This window comes from Diabrotica virgifera, chromosome 1 (genome assembly GCF_917563875.1).
Source record: "Diabrotica virgifera virgifera chromosome 1, PGI_DIABVI_V3a".
Lineage (NCBI taxonomy): Eukaryota > Metazoa > Arthropoda > Insecta > Coleoptera > Chrysomelidae > Diabrotica > Diabrotica virgifera.
The window spans coordinates 238,083,592-238,103,978 of NC_065443.1; the positions used below are offsets into that span (position 1 = coordinate 238,083,592).

The 20,387-nt window shown below is 34.6% G+C and overlaps 1 protein-coding gene and 1 long non-coding RNA gene across 6 annotated transcripts in view; one reads left to right on the plus strand and one right to left on the minus strand.

Moving 5' to 3' along the window:
• LOC114328169 (juvenile hormone esterase) overlaps positions 1-18,705 on the plus strand; it is a 256,507-nt gene extending 237,802 nt beyond the window's left edge. For all 5 annotated transcript variants that reach the window (XM_050648169.1, XM_050648172.1, XM_050648164.1 and 2 more), the window contains exons 10-11: positions 7,126-7,267; positions 18,453-18,705. In XM_050648169.1, the coding sequence (XP_050504126.1) occupies positions 7,126-7,267; positions 18,453-18,639 (329 nt within the window). In that variant the 3' untranslated portion in view covers positions 18,640-18,705. The remainder of the gene's footprint in view (positions 1-7,125; positions 7,268-18,452) is intronic.
• LOC126883039 (uncharacterized) overlaps positions 1-18,737 on the minus strand; it is a 159,872-nt gene extending 141,135 nt beyond the window's left edge. Inside the window, exon 1 of the long non-coding RNA XR_007697470.1 lies at positions 18,645-18,737. This is a non-coding gene — a long non-coding RNA (uncharacterized LOC126883039). The remainder of the gene's footprint in view (positions 1-18,644) is intronic.
• Positions 18,738-20,387: the final 1,650 nt, after the last annotated feature.

A 20,387-nucleotide genomic window follows, 5' to 3' on the forward strand; every position in this document is an offset into this window, starting at 1 on the left:
AACTGTATTAGCTAAAATTGAACTGATTTGCTCTTTTGGTAGGTTAACTATCCAGAACACTTCAGTTAAGAGGAAATTTTTCAAAATTACCGGATTAGCAAAATACATTTTTTTTTATTAAATTAGGAAAATATAGCATTTTAACAAATAACACATTTATAAAAACAGTTTAATAATTTTAAACCTTATACTAAAATATTATGAATGTGGCCACCATTATTGTTTACCAGTTCTTGAAGTCGTCTGCGCCATAAATTGATAGACCCATTTATTACACCCTATCCAAAATTGTTCCAAACAAACTGCATTCTTTTTTGGAGCTGTTCGATGGTTTCAAATTCTTGTCCGTCATACAAATTTTGTTGGAAAATTCCCCAAATGAATTGTCAACCGGATTTATTTCTGGGCTGTTAGGTGACCACAATTCTGGATCAATATAGTACGTGCAATTTTCACTCAATAATATCCTTGTATTGTGGGAAGTATGCGAAGGAGCACCATCCAGCTGGAAAGTGCAATCATAACATACTTCTTCAATTTCAGCTAATAGGTGCTGCAAGATTTGTTCTTACCCCGGCACCAACGTAAGTAAAACTTGTTTTCATCTGAAAATCATATTTTTCTAATGTCTTCACGAGAGCGGAATCTTCTTTGCGGAGAGTCGCAAATTACATCTTTCCAGTCGTTTTTCTCTTACATTGGCAGTAAGTTTTTGACAGTAAACTTTTTTAAATACTTTAAGATGGCAATTTTCCTTAATAATTCATCGAACTGATGTGCGCAAAATCCTAGTGTCTTTTGCGATTTTCCTTGTTCCAACAGATTGGCCAGGTTGCAAATGATCCCGCACAAACCTTATGGAAAATAGTTCCCAGCGGATTTCGTTCATACTTTGTGAAAATACTCTTTGAAGCATCCTGATAAAAATTTCTCATGGGCACAACTCAATCGTATGAAGGATTTTCAAGATATAGAGGCCCAAACTCGGAAAATTATAAGATTTACGGGGTATTCCAATTCCGTGAGTTACTGGTTATTTGGCAACACGTAGAAGTTTGGATCAAGGAAAACTACCAGTGGTCTAGGATCTTTTCCTGGCTATCCAATGGCGACCTTTACTTTGACCTTGACCTTCAACGGACGTCATCTTCTAGAGTTTCGGGGGTTTTCGGCATTCAATTGATATAAACAGATTACTCATCGGTTTTTGGGATCGCTAAACGCGAATATGCCATCAGAATTGCCCTCCAGATGACTTGGTGGCCAGGGCCTCTGCAAGGGACTTCATCTTCTAGAGTTTCGATGGTTTTCGGCATTTAATTGATGCAAATGAATTACTGGAGGGGTTTTTGAGGTCGCTATATACCAATATGCCACCAGAACCCATTCCCGGAGCACCTGATTTCCAAGATCAATGAAAGGGGCTCCTGGAGTTTCGAGGTCCTTTGGTACTACAATAATGCAAACGGATTAGTTATAGGTTTTTGGGGTTGCTGAACACGAATACGTGATCAGCACAGACACATAAGACAGGTTATCTGGAGTTTCGGAGGAATCAAATGGATTATTCTTAAGTTTTTGGGGTTGCCGAACATGAATACATGCATACTACCGAACATGCATACTGTCGAAACTCCGGAAGAAGACCTGCCTTAGGCACCAGGTGCTCTGTGGGTCGGATCTGATGGCGTATTCACGTTTTGCAGCCCCAAAAACCTGTGAGTAATCAGTTTACATTAATTTAGTACCGAAACCTCTCGAATTTCCAAAGCGTGACGTGCCTTGAGCAACAGGTACTCCGATGTCTGTTCTGATGGGGTATTCGTGTTCAGCAACTTCAAAAGACCCTCGAAAGTCCAGGAGCCCCTTTCATTGACCTTGGAAACCAGGTGCTCCGGGCGTCGGATCTGGTGGCATATTCGTATATAGCGACCTCAAAAAACCCTCCAGTAATTCATTTGCATCAATTAAATGCCGAAAACCATCGAAACTCTAGAAGATGACGTCCCTTGCAGTGGCCCTGGCCACCACGTTATCCGGAGGTCAATTCTTATGGCATATTCGTGTTTTGAGATCCCAAAAACCCATGAGTAATCTGTTTATACCAATTTAATGCCTAAAACCATCGAAACTCTAGAAGATGACGTCCGTTGAAGGTCAATGTCAAAGTAAAGGTCGCCATTGGCTAGCCAGGAAAAAATACTAGACTACTAGTACTCTTCCTTGATCCAAATTTCTACATGTTGCCAAATAACCAGTAACTCACGGAATTTGAATACCCCGTAAATCTTATAATTTTCCGAGTTTGGGCCTCTATATCTTGAAAATCCTTCATACAATTGAGTTGTGCCCATGAGAACTTTTTATCAGGATGCTACAAAGAGTATTTTCCCAAAGTATGAACGAAATCCACTGGGACCTATTTTCCCTAAGGTTTGTGCGGGGTCCTTTCCTAAAACAACCGTTACTCTAGCAATTACTTACTATCAACCCTTATAGTATGGTATAGTTAGACCCAAACCCAGACATCCAAAGTGAAAGTTATCCTACAACACCAAATTGTTCTATATGGTCCACATAATGTTCAGAAAAAAGTCACACCATTTTGAGCGTCGGGTTTGGGGGGGGGAGAGGGGGGAGAAATCTGCAAATTCGTAGTTTTTTTCCGTTTTTCGTCAATATTTCTAAAACTAAGCGGTTTAGCATAAACAAGCTTCTACACAAAATTGTTCTACATTAAATTTGAAATAAAAAAGGCCCTATGCATAACCCTTCTAAAATGAACGGTTCCAAAGTTACGGTGGTAGTATAATATAATTGATCCAAAAAAAGGCCTAACCCAGATATCCAAAGTAAAAGTTTTCCTTCAACACGAAATCGTTCTATATGGTGCACATATTGTTCAGTAAAAAGTTACACCATTTTGAGCGTCCGGTTTGGGGGGGAGATGGGGGAGAAGTCGGCAAATTAGTAGTTTTTTTTTTAAGTTTTTCGTCAATATTTCTAAAACTATGCTTTAGCTTAAGGAATGTTTTATAGAAAAATGTTCTACATAAAATTTAAAACAAAAAAGGTTCTATACCTAATTGTTACAAAAGCAACGGTTCCAGAATTACGGAGGGTGAAAAGTGGAGGTTTTCGATACTTTTTATATTTACCGAATTCTCCCCTCCTTTCCCACCCAAATCCGAAGCTCAAAATAATGTGACTCTTTTCTGAACATTATGTGGACCATATAGAACAATTTGGTGTTCGAGGATAACTTTCACTTTGGATGTCTGGGTTTTTGGTGTAGTTATATCATAAATATTGCCCATAAAATATAAAAAGACTCGAAAACCTCGACTTTTCGCCCTTCGTAACTCTGGAACCGTTGATTTTATAACAATTATGTATAGAATATTTTTTGTTTTAAATTTCATATAGAATATTTCTGTATATAACATTGTTTACGCTAAAGCATAGTTTTAGAAATATTGACGAAAAACTTAAAAAAACTACTAATTTACCGGCTTCTCTCCCATCTCCCTCCCAAACCGGACGCTCAAAATGGTGTAACTTTTTACTGAACAATATGTGGACCATATAGAACATATTGGTGTTGGAGGAAAACTTTTACTTTGGATGTTTGGGTTAGGCCTTTTTTTGGACCAGTTATACTATACTACCTCCGTAACTTTGGAACCATTCATTTTAGAAAGATTATACATAGGGCCTTTTTTATTTCAAATTTAATGTAGAACAATTTTGTATAGAAGGTTGTTCATGCTAAACCGCATAGTTTTAGAAATATTGGCGAAAAACTTAAAAAACTACGAATTTACCGATTTCTCCCCCCTCTCCCCCCCAAACCCGACGCTCAAAATGGTGTGACTTTTTTCTGGACATTGTGTTGACCATATAGAACAATTTGGTGTTGAAGGATAACTTTCACTTTGGATGTCTGGGTTATGCCATCTTTTGGATCAACTATACTATACTACTACTCTTCAGTTCTCGAGTTTCGCTTCCTTCCTCTTCCACTTTTATGTTCAATAGACCCATGGGTTTCCTTTAGATGTCTTAAGAACTTTCCTATCGTTCCAATATGCAAATTTTTCTCAGGAAATGCATTTAGAATTTTTCTTGCACCCTAATTATATTTTTCACGGTAATATTTAATTAATATTCTGTCCTCTTTGCTGAAAAGTGGCATTATGAACTGGCCAATTTACTTATTTAACTATAAATGTCAAACAAATTTCATGGCAACCTAAGAAGTCATGGCTTACTAAGTAAAATTGACATATATGAGCGTTTGAGAAATTCTTAAGACATTTCACAAAAATTACTGCTAATATGAGGCAAAAACGACGGAAAAGATGTAATTTAGTGTCAAGAGGGTTTTGTTCGGAGAACATATTAGAAAAGTACTCGAATAAGATTTCCTAATTTAAGTAAAAAATGATATTTTGCAAATTCGGGATTTTTAAAAATTATATGGCGAAGGCGTTTTCTGAACATTATTTAAATAAAAAAATGATATTTTGCGAATCCGGTAACTTTGAAAAATTTCACTTTAGCTGAAGTGTTCTGGATAGTTAACCTACCAAAAGAGCATATCAGTTTAATTTTAGTTAAGACAGTTTTCATTTGCAACGAGCTCAAACGCACCGTTACATACATTTTTTTATAAGTCCGACCCTGTACGCTATTTTTTCTTCTAAATTTGCATTAATCTTGAGGGCATATTAGGTAGGCTATTAGCCCTGCAAAAAAAAATTAAATCGCTCAAAAAACCAAAAATTATTTTCAACTAAAAAATGTACTCCTTTATTTCGGCCCACTTAAGTCCGACCCGGTACGTTATTTTTGCTTCCAAATTTTCAGTCATGTTGAGGACATGTTAGGCTATTAGCCCTGCAAAAAAGAAATTAAATCGCCCGAAACACAAAAAAATTATTTTCAACTAAAAATGTACTCCTTTATTTCGGCCCAGTGTATATGTAGAATATCACATAATTTGTCCTATTTAAAATATCTTTTTTATGTCTATATTTTGCATTATTCTGAATAAATATTTAGACGAATAATTTTCGTTTTTCGATTTCGAGCAATAATTCACTTCGAGCAATTGCATTTGAGCAATTGACCGGTTACTGTTGAGGGTAATGTCCTACAGCCAATGCCGTTCTCAAATAAATATGAACCGAGGCGGCAGCTAGTCAAAAACCCAAGCAAAACAGTGCCTTTTTTGAGGTCCATAGGATGCTCTTCAGATTACTTACTTACTTTCCGTGTCCGGAACACCAACAACTTTAAATTCTGTATTTCCAATGGTTGGCCACATAGATGGCCCTGTAATTTGCTATAATTAAGTCTTCTTCTGTGCAGGTCTCTCTTATCTCTGTGCATGATAGTAGATTCCGGCTGGTCTGAACCGCGCCACAGTCGCAGGTATCATCCTCCTGGTATCCCCATTTTTTCAGGTTACTAGCACAACGTGAAACGCCGGTTCTTAGTCTGTTTAGCGCTTTCCAAGTCGGATGCGGTAAATTGGGTCCAGCAGCCATTTCCTCTGAGGGAGGAAAATGTGTCGCGGTAGCTGACGCTTGCCATAGCTGTATTTGGCGTGTCTCTGGCGCTTCGGGGATGGATCTTGATGTTTTTAGGAACCTTTTCCGAGATCGTAGTCTGCTTGGCTGAGTTTGGTGGTCATATATGGGGTGTCTTCGGTCCGTCTCCTGCTTTTTCCGTTCTACCTCTGACGTGACCTTCCTCCTGATAGGTGATGGGGCAATTGCAACTATGGGGTATACCTCTTCGATAGGTGTCGGTTTCAGGCAACCCAATATTATACGGAGCGTTTCATTTAGAGCCACGTCGACGTTCTTTGCGTGAGCAGAGTTTGCCCATACTGGTACTCTTAACTCCGCGGCCGAAAAACATAATGCCAAGGCAGAAGTGCGGAAAGTGTGTGGTTGTGCTCCCCATTTTGTATTAGTTAGCTTGCGGATGATATTATTTCTGGCACTTACTTTCTTCTTGACATCTTGACAGTGGTATCGGTAAGACAGAGTTCTATCCAGACGGACGCCAAGGTATTTTGGCGTCTTGTTGTGTTCCAGCATCTGACCACGCCATTCCAACTCCAGCGGCCTTCGGGCATGCTTGTTTCTCAAGTGGAAAGCACATACCTGGGTTTTTGTGGGATTGGGTTTCAGATGGTTTTTATCATAGTATAAAGCTAAGTCTCCCAGGGCATCTGTCAGTTTCACTTCGACTTCATTGAAGGTTCTTCCCTGAGCTGCCACAGCTGAATTATCAGCGTAAATAAATTGCCTTGTTTTTTGGTGTATGGGTTGGTCGTTGGTGTATATGTTGTATAGAATCGGCGCAAAGACACTTCCTTGTAATAGCCCATTATTTTGGTCCCTCCACCGACTGTTCTTGGACTGGAGCGTTACGTAGAAGCGTCTATTCTGAAGGAGACATTTCACTAACCTTGTTAGTCGGAAATCCTTTGTAGTTTCGTAGTGTTTTGCGAGTAGTCGTTGATGGTTAACTCTATCATAGGCGGCAGTTAGGTCTATGAACGCTACTCCTGTTATTTCCTTCCGTTCCAAACCATCTTCAATATGTTGGGTGAGATTAAGAATTTGATTGCAGCAGCACTTTCCGGGCCTGAATCCTTCTTGTTCTGAAATAATTTTAGTCTCCACATATTCTGCGATCCGGTTCAGTATCTTTCTTTCAAAAGCCTTGAAAAGGTGGCACAAGAGAGATACAGGTCTAGAACTCTTTGTATCCGCCGGATTGATTGGTATTGTTTTTTCAAGTCACGATGCCAAAATCGCCAAGGTGTGGTCTTCGAAAAACCGATTTCTGATAAGAGTTAAAAATGCCTGGGATTCTGTGTATACTCTCAGGGAAATCGGTGATATTTTCAGCAGATCTTTGGTTTTTTACAGAAATCCTTTTCATACCGTTGGTCTTCTATAAGGGTAGTCGATTTATTTTTTTTTATTTATTTTTTTTTTATTTTAAATACAACATCACAGTATTAGTGAAGTGACCTTGACTATCTTATTTTATTATAATCTCTTCGTTTTTAAACTATTGTATTGTTTTGAATTTTCTTTGCAGGGGCTGAACGTGTTGGTCACATGGAAGAACTTCATTATTATTGGGAATTTTTAAATAATAATGATTTGAGTATATTTCCCAAAGAAGACCAAATCACATTACACAGAATGGTAAAAATGTGGACAAATTTTGTTAAATATTTGTAAGTATAACTATTATGTTATATCTACTTATTATGACGATTTAATTATAGCAACTTCCCACTACTAACCAAATTTAAAAAACGTATCAAGGCATGTTCGTCTTTATTATAATACATATGATATCTAAAAATAAGAATACCCATTGGGTTACCCAATCTTACTTTGGGTACCCTAGGCTTACTTGGGTACCACAAAACACAAACAATGAATTATTGGAATTTAAGCCTTATCAGCTTAGACAAGTTCTGAAATTGTCTTCTTGCAGTACTTATATTTAAGTTACATGACAGCGTGTATACACAGCGCGTCAGAGAAAACGAGACAGCCGCAAAATTCAAGAGTTTTTGATTTTTTTATATATAACAAATTAAATATATTTTGTATTAGGTCAGCTACTCTTGTAGCACGTTACCCAGCATTATCATTATCATTAGAGACAAATGGGAAACAAGAAAAAGATTTGAAAAAATATATTATCTAATAATTGTATTGAAAACTTCGATGTACTATTATAGTAACCACTATACCAATAATTGAATTAGAGAGTCAAGAAAAAGCAAGTACGTATCACTCGTTTTGATAATGCCATCATGAATCTGGATAACACCCATCATTTAATTTGGCATAGAACTGATCACGTCTCAGATATCCCTTTGCGAAAATGAGGCCATTCCTCAATGAGAGCCATTCAAATCTGCTAACACGTTGTTGGAGCAGATATACGACATAATACATGCCTTTTCATTGGGCTCCATATAATAAGTATATGCCTCTTTCGAAGTATATGCTTCTCCAAGTAATAAGGTCTCGACTTTATGTAGGCCACTCCATTTTTAAAATAGTAACGTCTTTAATATACTGTTCTAATTCATGTATGGTCTTGCATTATCTTGCATTCGCAGAAAACCAACGCTAATAAACCCAGCATATAGCATCGCATGATGTTGTGGGATCTATCTCTGTTATGTACTTGTATGCTATTAAGGCGCCTCCCTCAATTAAGACGAGATCCGTGTGCCTCATTAGAAATCCCTCGCAAAACCTTACTGGGCCACCACCAAAAACAATTCGGTGTGACCAAAAACAATTCGGCATAACGTTCTCCAGTTATTCTGTACACTATATTTTCGCCATTTTTACCATAAATTGATATTCTACCTTCATCTGCAAACAATACTTTTGCCAGTGCACATCGACGTTTGAAAGGCAAAAGTTACCAAACGCCAATTTGGGCGATATTGAGATATATATATCACTGAAATCAGAAAAATTTTCTGCGTCGATTGGTTGTATCCTCATGTGGCTACGATGAATTTTTTGTCGCTTGGTAATTTAAAATAATTGAAATTTTTAACAATTTTCGGAGACCAAGCGACTAGAATTTTGTAAATTTAAGAACAACTTTCATTTGGTATCTATCCCATTTTAATCTTTTACAGTTAGTAAGTTTTTGTTAGATTGTATTTTAAATGTTTGAGCGCTTAGTGATTTTATACAAACAATATCTAGAGTTTTTAAAATGCTTAGGAAATTTTACCCTATCCAAAAATATTTTTTTATCATTTATTACCTTTTTTCGCACAATAAATAAATACCATTTTTGTTTAGTTAATTATATCTAGATGTAACTTTCTTAAACAAGATGAATAGTTCTTTCTTTCTACCTAAAATAGGTGGAATTTGTCGCTTGGTAATAATTTACCTGCCGTTTTTTGAATGTTTTTGTTGCTTAGATATATTTTTCTAAATAAGGAATTTTAAAAGGAAGCTTATCATTATTGCACGTAACCTGTTCCGCCGTTTAGAACGCCTCTAAACCATAGTTTGGTTTGGAGGCGTGGTTTTTGTAGTTAATAACAGAATATCGGTCAGTGTGCTCTGAATTGTGGAATAGTTGAAATCTATATTTTTTAGTATTGCGTATTACTTATTATTATAGGGTAACGGGTACAGTTGTTGGCCGGTCACTAGTGATTGGCCACTTTCACAATTCGCATTTTTAGAAAGTATAAGGAAATAAATGTATTTGCATTGCAATTCGGCAACATTGCTATATATTTGGTCTAGCCATTATCTCTCTCAGTTAATATTGTCTAGTTGTGACAGCGTGTGTTGTTCGAAGCTTAACAGGTGCATCCAGTTTTAAGAGTTTTTTAAAGAATTTGTTAAGGAAGGCCATTCATGAGGTGAGTTATCTTGGCTAATAATATTGTGTATCTGCTTATATTAATGTTTTGTGATGATTTAGTGGGGTACATCTTAGGTTATCGGTGGTTATATTAGTAAGGTTATAATTTTTGGCGGTAAATTTTAGTGGCCAAGCACTGTATCTTAAATATGTCCGCATTATAATGATTGGCCTACCGGCCAATTACTGTACCTACTTTAAATTAAAATATTTATTATAATTTAGGCTCTTTTAGCTTAGTTTGGCCCAACACAACATATTTCAAGCATTTTTTCTTATTTTTTATGGCAATAACTAGTAGTTGGCCGACTGCCAATCACTAAACCACAGGGTGGCCAATAACTGTAATGTGTAATAAGAATATATTTTTTGTCCGGATTCGTTTTTGTAAAATTAAAATTATTTTAGTTGTTATAAAATTAATGCCAATGAGGGCAATCTGAACCAAATTTGAAACGTCCGTATTGTAGATAACATTATTAGATACTATTAAATGATTTTTATTTTTAGAATAAAAAATGCCGAATATCCGGAAAGATAAAACGTATCACAAAAAATATACAGAACAAGATCTTCAGTCTGCTTTTCAGGCCATAGAAAATGACATGAGCCAACGGAAAGCCGCTGAACAATTTAATGTGCCAAGAGCAACATTGCAGTTTAGAGCAAGCGAAAAATTTAATGAAAAAACTAACCTTGGTCCCAATTATATTCTTTCTTTGGAGGAAGAGAATCGGTTAAAGAATTGGATCGTAACATGCCAAGACAAAGGTTTTCCAGTAAGAGTGGAAAATATACAAGACTCGGTTAAAGGTTTTCTTGATGCAAATCCACGTGCAAATCCTTTTACTGACAATCGGCCCGGAAGAGGTTGGTATAGATCCTTTTTAAAGAGACATCCAGATTTAAGCGAGTGAACTCCAGAAGCGGTAACAGCAGCAAGTTCAGTTGTGTCTGAAAAAGATATAAGAAAATGGTTCACCGGTGTTCAAGAATATTTACACCGTAAACGTTACATTGATATTCTTCAACACCCTTCACGTGTTTTAATGGGGATGAAATCTGTTTCCTCTTATGTCCCAAAAATAAACGAGTGTTGGCTGTAAAGGGAAGCAAAAATGTTTATCAAATAGAACATCACTCCAAAGTTAATTTGACGGTTATATTTAGGTTTGCAGCATCTGAAGAAATAACAGCACCGATGATTATTTACCCATACAAACGACTTCCTAGCAATGTTATAAATTGAGTTACTCGAGAATGGGGCATAGGCTGTAGCGATACGGGATGGATGAAGAATGAAAACTTCTATGAATACATAGGAAACGTCTTATATAAGTACCTAGTTGCAAAAAACACTAACTTTCCAGTCATTTTGTTCGTTGATGGACATAAAACTCACTTAACCATTCAAACCAGTGAATTATGCTCAAAGTTACATATTATTTTAGTGGCATTATGTCCCAATGCGACCAGAACTATATAGCCTGCAGATGTTGCTGCATTTAAACCATTAAAGGCAAATTGGAACCGGGCAGTATTAAAGTTTAGACGAGAAAACCCAAACAAAAAGATACTATTGTCACAGAAGATACAATGACTTTAGATATTCAATCGACATCCAATAATCTGCCTTTAGTAAATCAAGACAACTCATTATATAAATAAATTAACACCTCAATTGACAATTCTTTTTTGGCCAAAAACCCCAGAAAGAAAGGGTAAAAAGCAAACAGAACGGTTGCCTTTCGTGCTCACTTCTTCAGATCGTCAAAATGCAGAGAGGCGTAAAATCGAAGAGAAAGACGAAAAAGAAAAAATAAAATTAGAACGAAAACAAAAGCGAATTGACGCAAAAGCAAACAATAAAGGTAAACAAAATAAAGAAACCAAGAAGAAAGTAATAAAAAAAATTGCCACAAGAGCCAATTCCGAGAGCAAAAAATGTCAAAATGTTGTGAAGAATAAAGAAAATGTTACACTAAATACAGGTGATATTGTAGATACAAATACTTTTAAATCAGACACACTTCTTGATCGTACAATTAAAAGCACTACTTTGAGAAGTGGAGTTAGAGTACATATACAAGAAGTGATTAACGCCAAAGAAAACCACGAACTGCCACGGAACCAATTTCCTGATTCTGTAGAGGAAAACGCTATTCTGCCCTCAATTGATAACGTATCTTTTGATGTCTCCAAAAATAAGAATTCCTCAAATTTGAGGAATACTTCCCAAAGCAAATGTACAAATTTGGAAACCAGCAAAGAAAAACGTGCTGGTGAGTCGGCTAAAAGAAAGTTGTTTTTCGAAACAGATTAATATCCAGAACATGAAAAAATACAAATTCTCTCAGATATATTGGTGAAACAATCAGACAACACCAACATATCTGTAAATAATAATCTTTTGTATACAGGATTGTGCTATTCTTGTTCCTAAAATATTTCTAAATCAAAAGTTGGAATAAAATGTTTATTTTGTGTCAGAGGCTCCCATAATGGTAGTTGTGTTAAAAATCAACAAGAAATTGAAAATCTAAAGAGTTTTGTGTGCCCTAACTGCACAAACAAAAAAAGAAAATTAGGAATTTTATGAGTGGCCAATAACTGTAATTCTATATGCCAATAACTATGTTTGCATGGCCAATAACTGTGTAATTTTGTATGTTTTTAAATTTGTGTTAATTTTTTATGTACATTATTATTTTTACTAAAATAACCTGAGTTTTTATAAAATTTGATGTTTCATTGTTATTAAAAAACCCTTACAAAATATTTCTCATTAAAATGTACCAATTTACAATTTTAATTCAATTTGAAATCCCTTAAGTGGCCAATCACTCTACCCTTTACCCTAACTCATTTTTGGATTAACGTAATCGTATTGTTTTATTAATATAATGGATAGTAGAAAACGAATACATAATATCCTAAACCTAGCTTTGGCAAGCGCAGAGGCATCTACCAAAAATTTACTTTTGGTAAGTATTGTAGCAGTATGCCAAGAAATCAGTACATATTTTAAATAAAAAATTTATACATTTCACTTATCATGCATGTCGTATGGATAAAGACGAGACGCTTCAAAGTAAGGCATGTTAATAATATGATAATTACTGTAAATTATATTTTTTAGTTTTCTAGTTCAACCATTTTACCTGTTACAAAACATGAACATTTTTCGGATAGGTTATATTTCTTAAAATACAGTCAAAAATTTATTAGGTTTAGTCAGTTTTACCAGTTCCAAAAATAAAAATCAGTCACCTTCAGTATTTTTTTCCAGTCGAGGTTAAAAAAATATAGTCGGTTGGTAACTTTTTCCTGGTTGCGATTTAGTAGAAAATATTACTAACCGACACTATTTCATAAACTATTTAAAAAATACATAGTCTACAAGGGGTAGTTTATAAAGTATCTAAAATGCATTTGAGTTCGTTGAAATTATGGCAATAAAACCACTAAATCATGTTTTATGAATTTTTTTTCAAAATTTCAAACTTTAAACCGCTCTAGTGTAAAGTTAGCCAAATGTCGCTTGGTCATGTTTGCCTTTTAATCGTCGAAATGGTAATGGTAAACGCAAATACAAGTCGGCGTCTGAGCAGCATTAAACAATGGCCTCATTGCTGGATTGTAAGCTGTCAAACCCCGTTCTCGTAACCTTCATTAACCCTTATCCGGGCAACACATTTTACTTACGTAACCTGGCAACTCGGGTCCGTTGGACCCACCACTGTTCTTGGATGTACTATTCATATTTACCCATATACTTCTAATATTCTTTTTGATTTTTTATTTACGTTAAATTTAAATTGTCTAGATTAAAAAAAGGTGCTGCTATAGTATGCGGTCTACCTTGAGGGTGTGATCGAGGGCACTCAGGTGCCCTGCAGTTAGTAGTAGTATTATAAACGCATATAGCTCTCTAGAGTCGCAATTTTTCCAGTTCTCTATCCCCAGGACTTTTCGGCTTCTTTATTTGTACACTTCACTATTTCGTTATCAATTTTTTCGTCCATAAACAGACAAAAGAAATCAACAGGATCATCTACACTTTGACCAGGGGCTAAAATTACTTTGTACACTTTGCTTTTTATTATGTCGCAGTATCACATAAGTCCTGTCGGTTGTGGTTGACTCTTCCAGTTAATTCCATCCTTAGTTTCAAAAATTACACACTCTGAAATCTGGGAACTTGTAGCTACACATTCTTCTTCATTATCACTCAATACTACTTACTGATCATAGTGATCATTCTCTTCACTTGCTTCCTAAAAATGATCTTCAATTTCTGAGTCACTTTCAATGCAACCTACTTCAGGAGATTATTCATCATCAGAATGACATAAATTAGTAGTTATATCTTGCAGTTCTGCAGCTGATAATGGTTTTCGGGACATTTTATTCGCACTATCTACTTTCACTGTAATTCGATATAATTTGAGGAGCTTAGTTGTCGACAATAACATCGATATAAAAATATTATTGGATTCCAACAATGATTATCAGTTTTTAAAATTCATTTAGAGTAGATATAACACCTATTGTAAGCATCTCTTTGATGTTCACATCAAAGAGGTGTTTACATTGTTTGAGCACGTTTAGACTTTATTTTTGGATTTCCGGAATTATAAAAGTCGTTTAGATAATCCATAAAAAAATTACCATACTGCCAAATTAACTTCTGTAACAAATAGTTAGACTTTCGGTATAAATACAAATAGGGTCCGACGGGCCCGTGTTGCCCCTTAACGTAACAAAATTCTTTCGATGCAATAATTTCAAAAATGATACTGAATATTTTGAATAGATCATGACTATGTTGAAGGAAACATACTTCTAAACAAATTCAGTGACGCATAAAATTCAATCAAATTTTTTTATCAGTTTATGATAAAAGAATTGGCGTCTCGGGCCGTTGGACCCACCTTGCCCGGATAAGGGTTAAACACTATAAATACTGAGTGCTGATTCTTGAGCTTGCTGAACATGGATTTGGAACATTCTAGCAGTTCGTGTCCGGTCTCAAAATGCCGTAATAGTCAGAACGCGATCTTCTCTGTTGATGAGATCCACTCTCAAGTAATCGTTGCTAAGTTCTGTTTCTGTTCCAAAGTTGACAGAATATTTTTCTCAATACAATAAGTCCCGAAAAGATTGGTTATAAATTATACCACAGATTCTGGGGTCAAAAATAGATTGACTGAACCTCACACACATAATGTACAATAGTGCACACAAAAGAAGTTACAGCCCTTCAAGTTACAAAATGAAAATCGATTTTTTTTCATGTATCGAAAACTCTTAGAGATTTTTTAATGAAAATAGACATGTGACATTCTTATGGCAGCAACATCTTAAAAAAAAAATTAAAGTGAAATTTGTTTACCCCATAAAAATTTTATGGGGGCTTTGTTCTTTTAAACCCCCCCAAACTTTTGTGTACGTTCCAATTAAATTATTACTGTGGCACCATTAGTTAAACACAATGTTTTTAAAACTGTTTTGCCTCTTAGTACTTTTTCGATAAGCCAGTGTTCATCCACATATTTTGAATATTTGTCGAATCCACCACATATTTGTATATGGTTAAGTACGAATATAGAGACCATTATATTATGTAGAGAATCTGAAAATTTATTTATAATTTACATTTTTAGGCTTATTTTGAAAAAGAAGCCATATCTCGATAAAAGGTGACCTGCCAAAAAAGACTAACAAGCAAAAAAGTTTTAAAAATACGGTGTTAAACTAATGGTATCACAATAATAGTTTAATTGTAACGTACACAAACCTGTGGGGGGTTTAAAGGAACAAAACCTTCATAAAATTTTTATGTAAATATATTAAAAAAGAAGCCTCAGCTCGATAAAAACTGGCTAATCGAAAAAATATTAGGAGGCAAAAAGTTTTCAAAACGTTGTGTTTAACTAATGGTACCACAATTATGAATTAATTGGAACGTACACAAAAGTTTGGGAGGGTTTAAGGGAACAAAACCCCCATAAAATTTTTATGGGGTGGACAAACTTCACTATAATTTTGTTTTAAGATATTCCTGTTATAAGAATGATACAAGTTCATTTTTAATAAAAAATCTTTAATAGTTTTCGATATATTGAAAAAAATCGATTTTCATTTTGTAACTTAAAAGGGCTGTAACTTATTTTATGAGGGCATTTGTATTAAGGTAAGTTAGATTCAATCGAACTATTTTTGACCCCAGAATGTGTGGTATAATTTATGATCAATCTTTTCGGGATACCTTCTATATTAACCCACTAAAATAGTGTTAACAATTGCCAGTCAATTAAAATTTGGACGATTAATCCCATCGAATTCGTTAAAAGCCAAACTTTTTGTAGATTTGCTTCAGCAAAATTTTTTGATAATAAGTCATGTCGTTCACTTTTGACAATGAAAGCATTCTTTTGATTATAAGATTTTATCAAACTTGACTGTAATATTGTCAATTGAAACATTAAGAGGGTAGGCGCAAAATGCTGGTCCAATGCTATTGGCTCATTTCGAAAAAAATCATAGAATGAATCGAATGCGTTTAAATAGCATTGGACCAACATTTTGCGTCTGTCCCCTTAAATAAAATATGCCTGATATGGAGTATGTCAACTAAAACTGTCATTGTGACAGTGGTAGTTGCAAAATTCGTCCGATACGTCTAAAGGTGAGAAACAATCAATATAATGTAAATTTATAAGTTAAGGGGATGGGCACGTATTTTCGGCTGCAATGCTATTGAAATGGGGATAGATTTTTTTTGAATCCTCAAAATACTAATAAGTATTTTTGAAAAATTTAAACGCAGAATGAAAGATTACGTTCTTACCGAGGGTCGAAAGTCCCTGAAATCTTCTATAATGTTTATTTTAATAAATTACAGGGGTGAAAAGCTAAGAGAAAATGTAGTGTAATTTTTAATTTCAAATATCTCATTCAAAAGAAACTCTTTACTTATTCTAAGGGACTTTCGTTCCTCGATAATAATTTAGTCTTTCATTCTGCGTTAATTTTTTTAAAATATTTATTAGTTTTTTCAGGATTCGAAACAAATGGACACCACATCCGTGGTGATATTTTCCAAATCGAACATTCGCTATCTTTGTCATACAACGCACTAAGTCAAATAGAGTATGATGACAAGACAGTGACAGTTTTAAATATTTGACATGGCTCGGGAATATTTTGAGTTGTTGATTAAATAATAATAGGTTTGTTCTAGCACACAGTCAAACTAGTCAGAAACCGTCAGCAAACAGTTGGTCAGTGTGAAAACATAATACAGTCACCAGTATCCCCTCTACTCGCGCTGGTCCACTATTCGCTGATGGTCTCAAACCGTTTAAAACTGATGCTAGAACAAACCTATTGATAGTGTATTTGATAAATATTTGATTTAAGACGTGAACTTAATAAAAAGTTATTTATTGTTTATTATTATTTATGGAAGATCCAAGCAGAGAATACATCAGGATATATTCTGTGACCCAAGTAATTTTTTGTTAAATATGTTCAAAATTGTAAGCGTTCCATAGTAACAATACATTACTAAAAAATCAGTTTAACCTTTTTCCTCATTTTGTTGTACAAATAAATTATTAAAATCACTGAATACATAGTTAGTGAAAAAATTATCACATTTATTAACTGAATTAATAATTTGCAATTATAAAAATAACAGTTATCCAAGAACATTCAACAGCCATCTCTTTAAAGTTAATGATGACATTGTCAAGTAAAATGACATTCTAGTAATGTTTACATATCCATACCAGTGTGAATTGTACTACACGTAATTTACCATGTAAAGACAGAAAAAGTAGGGATAGCCGTAAAATATTTGCGAATTATGTACCGATTTAGCTTTATTTCTTTTCATCTCACAACTTAATACGTTTTCCATTTTTGCGCTATTTTGCCGCTTATTAGCGCGTCCGTCACTGTATTAATGAAAACAAACCCCGTGCCCTTAACTTGAAATACAGAAACACAATATTTGATATACAGAATGAAATACAGAAACACAAAACTATTGATATTAAAAAATTAACAAAACAAAAATTATGTAAAAATAAATAGAAATTCTTTCGAATTATTTTTCTTGTACTGATCTTCCTGAAAGTAAATGTATGCAGCTTTTTGTGCTACACTCTTTTCATCAAACAAGCTCTTTAATTCTTTGAATTTAATTTCCCTCATTATTGATCCACAATTGTTAGTAGCGAGAATGAGATAAGTTTTCAAAGGTTCACTGTTATTGCGTGGGGTAATGTTCCGAATACTATACAAAGAAGAAAACATTTAGCAAGGAAATTACGCAGTTAACATTGCGGAGCATCTAAAGATACTAAAAATAATGTAGGTCATAAAGTTATAAGGCTCTAATGAAACGAAAATTAGTACGAAATATTTTACTATAGTATAACGGGTAAAATAGGGTGATAAACATATGACCAAATGTTTGATTAATATATTCTTGTATGTATACAGTGTGTCACTTTGAAAAGGTACCACTTTCTATAATTTTGTCCCTATAGAAAATCTAAAAATATGCAAAAAACACGACAAATATATTTGTGGGGGGGACATTGTGTCAACCAGTTTGGAACTAAATTAGATCAACCCTTTAGCGGAGGTGGGCACAACCCCCAAAAATCGTTAATGGAAAAGGGGGTTGAGTGATACCTTATTTTAAAGGTCGCTCAACTACATTTTCAAAAATACAACAGACATTATATTTTTTATTCCTTTTTAGTACTTTTGGGGCAATCAAGTAAAGCAATAAATGTATTAAGTATAGAGTTCAGAACTCTTTATTTTTCATTTTTTGTATTTATCCAGATTACGTCAGTGCATAGCTAAATCAATAGATATATTAAAATAAATTTTATGTAATGACGAAAAAAATACGATAAAAATACGAAAAAAATAGTTTTTGATAATGAAACACTAATTTCCCATTTTTTTTTTAGAAACCCAACCCCCGAAAAAGATCCTCTTCTCTTCAATATAACATGGCCAAAATCGACGCCACAAAATTTGGAATATCTAAATATAAACAACACCTTTGAAGTAAGGCAGCAATTGAGACAATACAAGGAAGTTAGTAAGATCTTAGATGAATATATGGAACCACCATTTGATGCATATGGACATTGAAATACTTAATACTAATGTATTTTGAAGAATTAACTTAAAAATATAATATAAAAATATGGAAACTAACTTAATAAGTTTTGTTTCGGCGATAAAAGTGTTAACTAAACCAATTATAACCTTTGAAATCGTTACATTTCATACTTTCTTTGAAAACGCTATAATTGCTTAAAAACTTCAATACCTAGACAGGCTAAGCGTGTTGGTAGCGAACTTAAAGCATATAATTTTAACGTCATTCCTACTGCTTACTTATAATTTTTTTTTATTGACATCTCAATTTATTACAATCTGACGTTTTTTACAAAGTAATAAGCATAAAGAATGTACATGAATACCTTCCAGTAAATGATCGTATAATAAAAATAACCCTAAACGCTAAACCAGTCAAAATGCACATTATACAGGTATATATGCCAACATCCGAAGCGACAGAAGATATAGTAGAAGAAACATACCATCTGATACATGAAACCATCTCTAATATACCTAAGAATGAACCAATGATGATAATGGGAGATTTGAACGCAAAAATAGGAAGAACGGAAGTAGACGAACATTTAAAAGGAACGATAGGTGAGCATGGTTTAGGCGAGCGAAATGACAGAGGTGAACGGCTCCTTCAATTTGCCATCGATATGGATATCAGTAGAGTAAACACAATGTTTAAACATCATCCGCGAAGATTATCAACATGGTCTTCGCCTGGAGGACGATACAAGAACCAAATAGATTATATTCTTATCACTAAACGATGGAGGAGCTCTGTAACCAATGTAAAGACAAAAGCAGCTGCACACTGTGGTTCGGACCATAAAATGCTACAAGCAGAATTTCGCATTAAGTTGCACAGTAAAACAATTGCAAAAAAAAAGACAAAAATTGGTTCCAAAACACCCGGAAAAGTTTAGAGAGGCACTAGCAAAAGCTGACCTACCAGTTACTACCGGAGACCCTGAGAAAACGTGGAAATACACAAAGAGGTTGATCACCGAAGCCATCAACAACACAAATCCCAAAGAAAAAATAGATAGGAAAAAACATTGGATGACTGAAGAAACTCTCAACCTTGTAGAAGAAAGACGAAAACTTAGAAATGGCACGTCAAATTCAATACAAAAAGAAATAGAGATAAGCACCATAAATACAACTATAAAACACTTGTGCAGAAGGGACAAAAATAATTATATAAAAAGCATATGTAAACAACTAGAGGAACATGCTGACCGCAAAGAATCTAGAGAACTTTTCTCCAAAGTCAAATATCTAGCGAGAGAATTTAAACCACAGACACAGATCATCAAAGATAATAGTGGAAATACCATAACAAACCCAGACGGCATCGCAGAGGTTTGGAAACAATATTGTGAAATACTATTCTCTAACAACCCAGAACATAATAATGAGAAAAGGAGTTATGAAAAAGAACCTCAAATATTGAAATCTGAAATTGAGTCGGCAATAAAAAAGCTAAAATGTAGAAAAGCACAAGGAGAGGATGGAATAACAGCTGAAATACTCAAAGAAATGGGAGAATTAGGGACGGAAGTAATGCTTAGAATTTGCAATGAGATCTGGAATACCGGAAAGTGGCCAAATGACTGGGGTAAACTCTTACATTTATCCCCATATACAAAAAAGGTCCTCCGACAGATTGCAGTAATTACCGTACAGTAGCGTTGATATCTCACGCGAGCAAAGTAGGTACCTACTTCTAACAATAATCAATGAAAGATTAAAATCCATTCTCT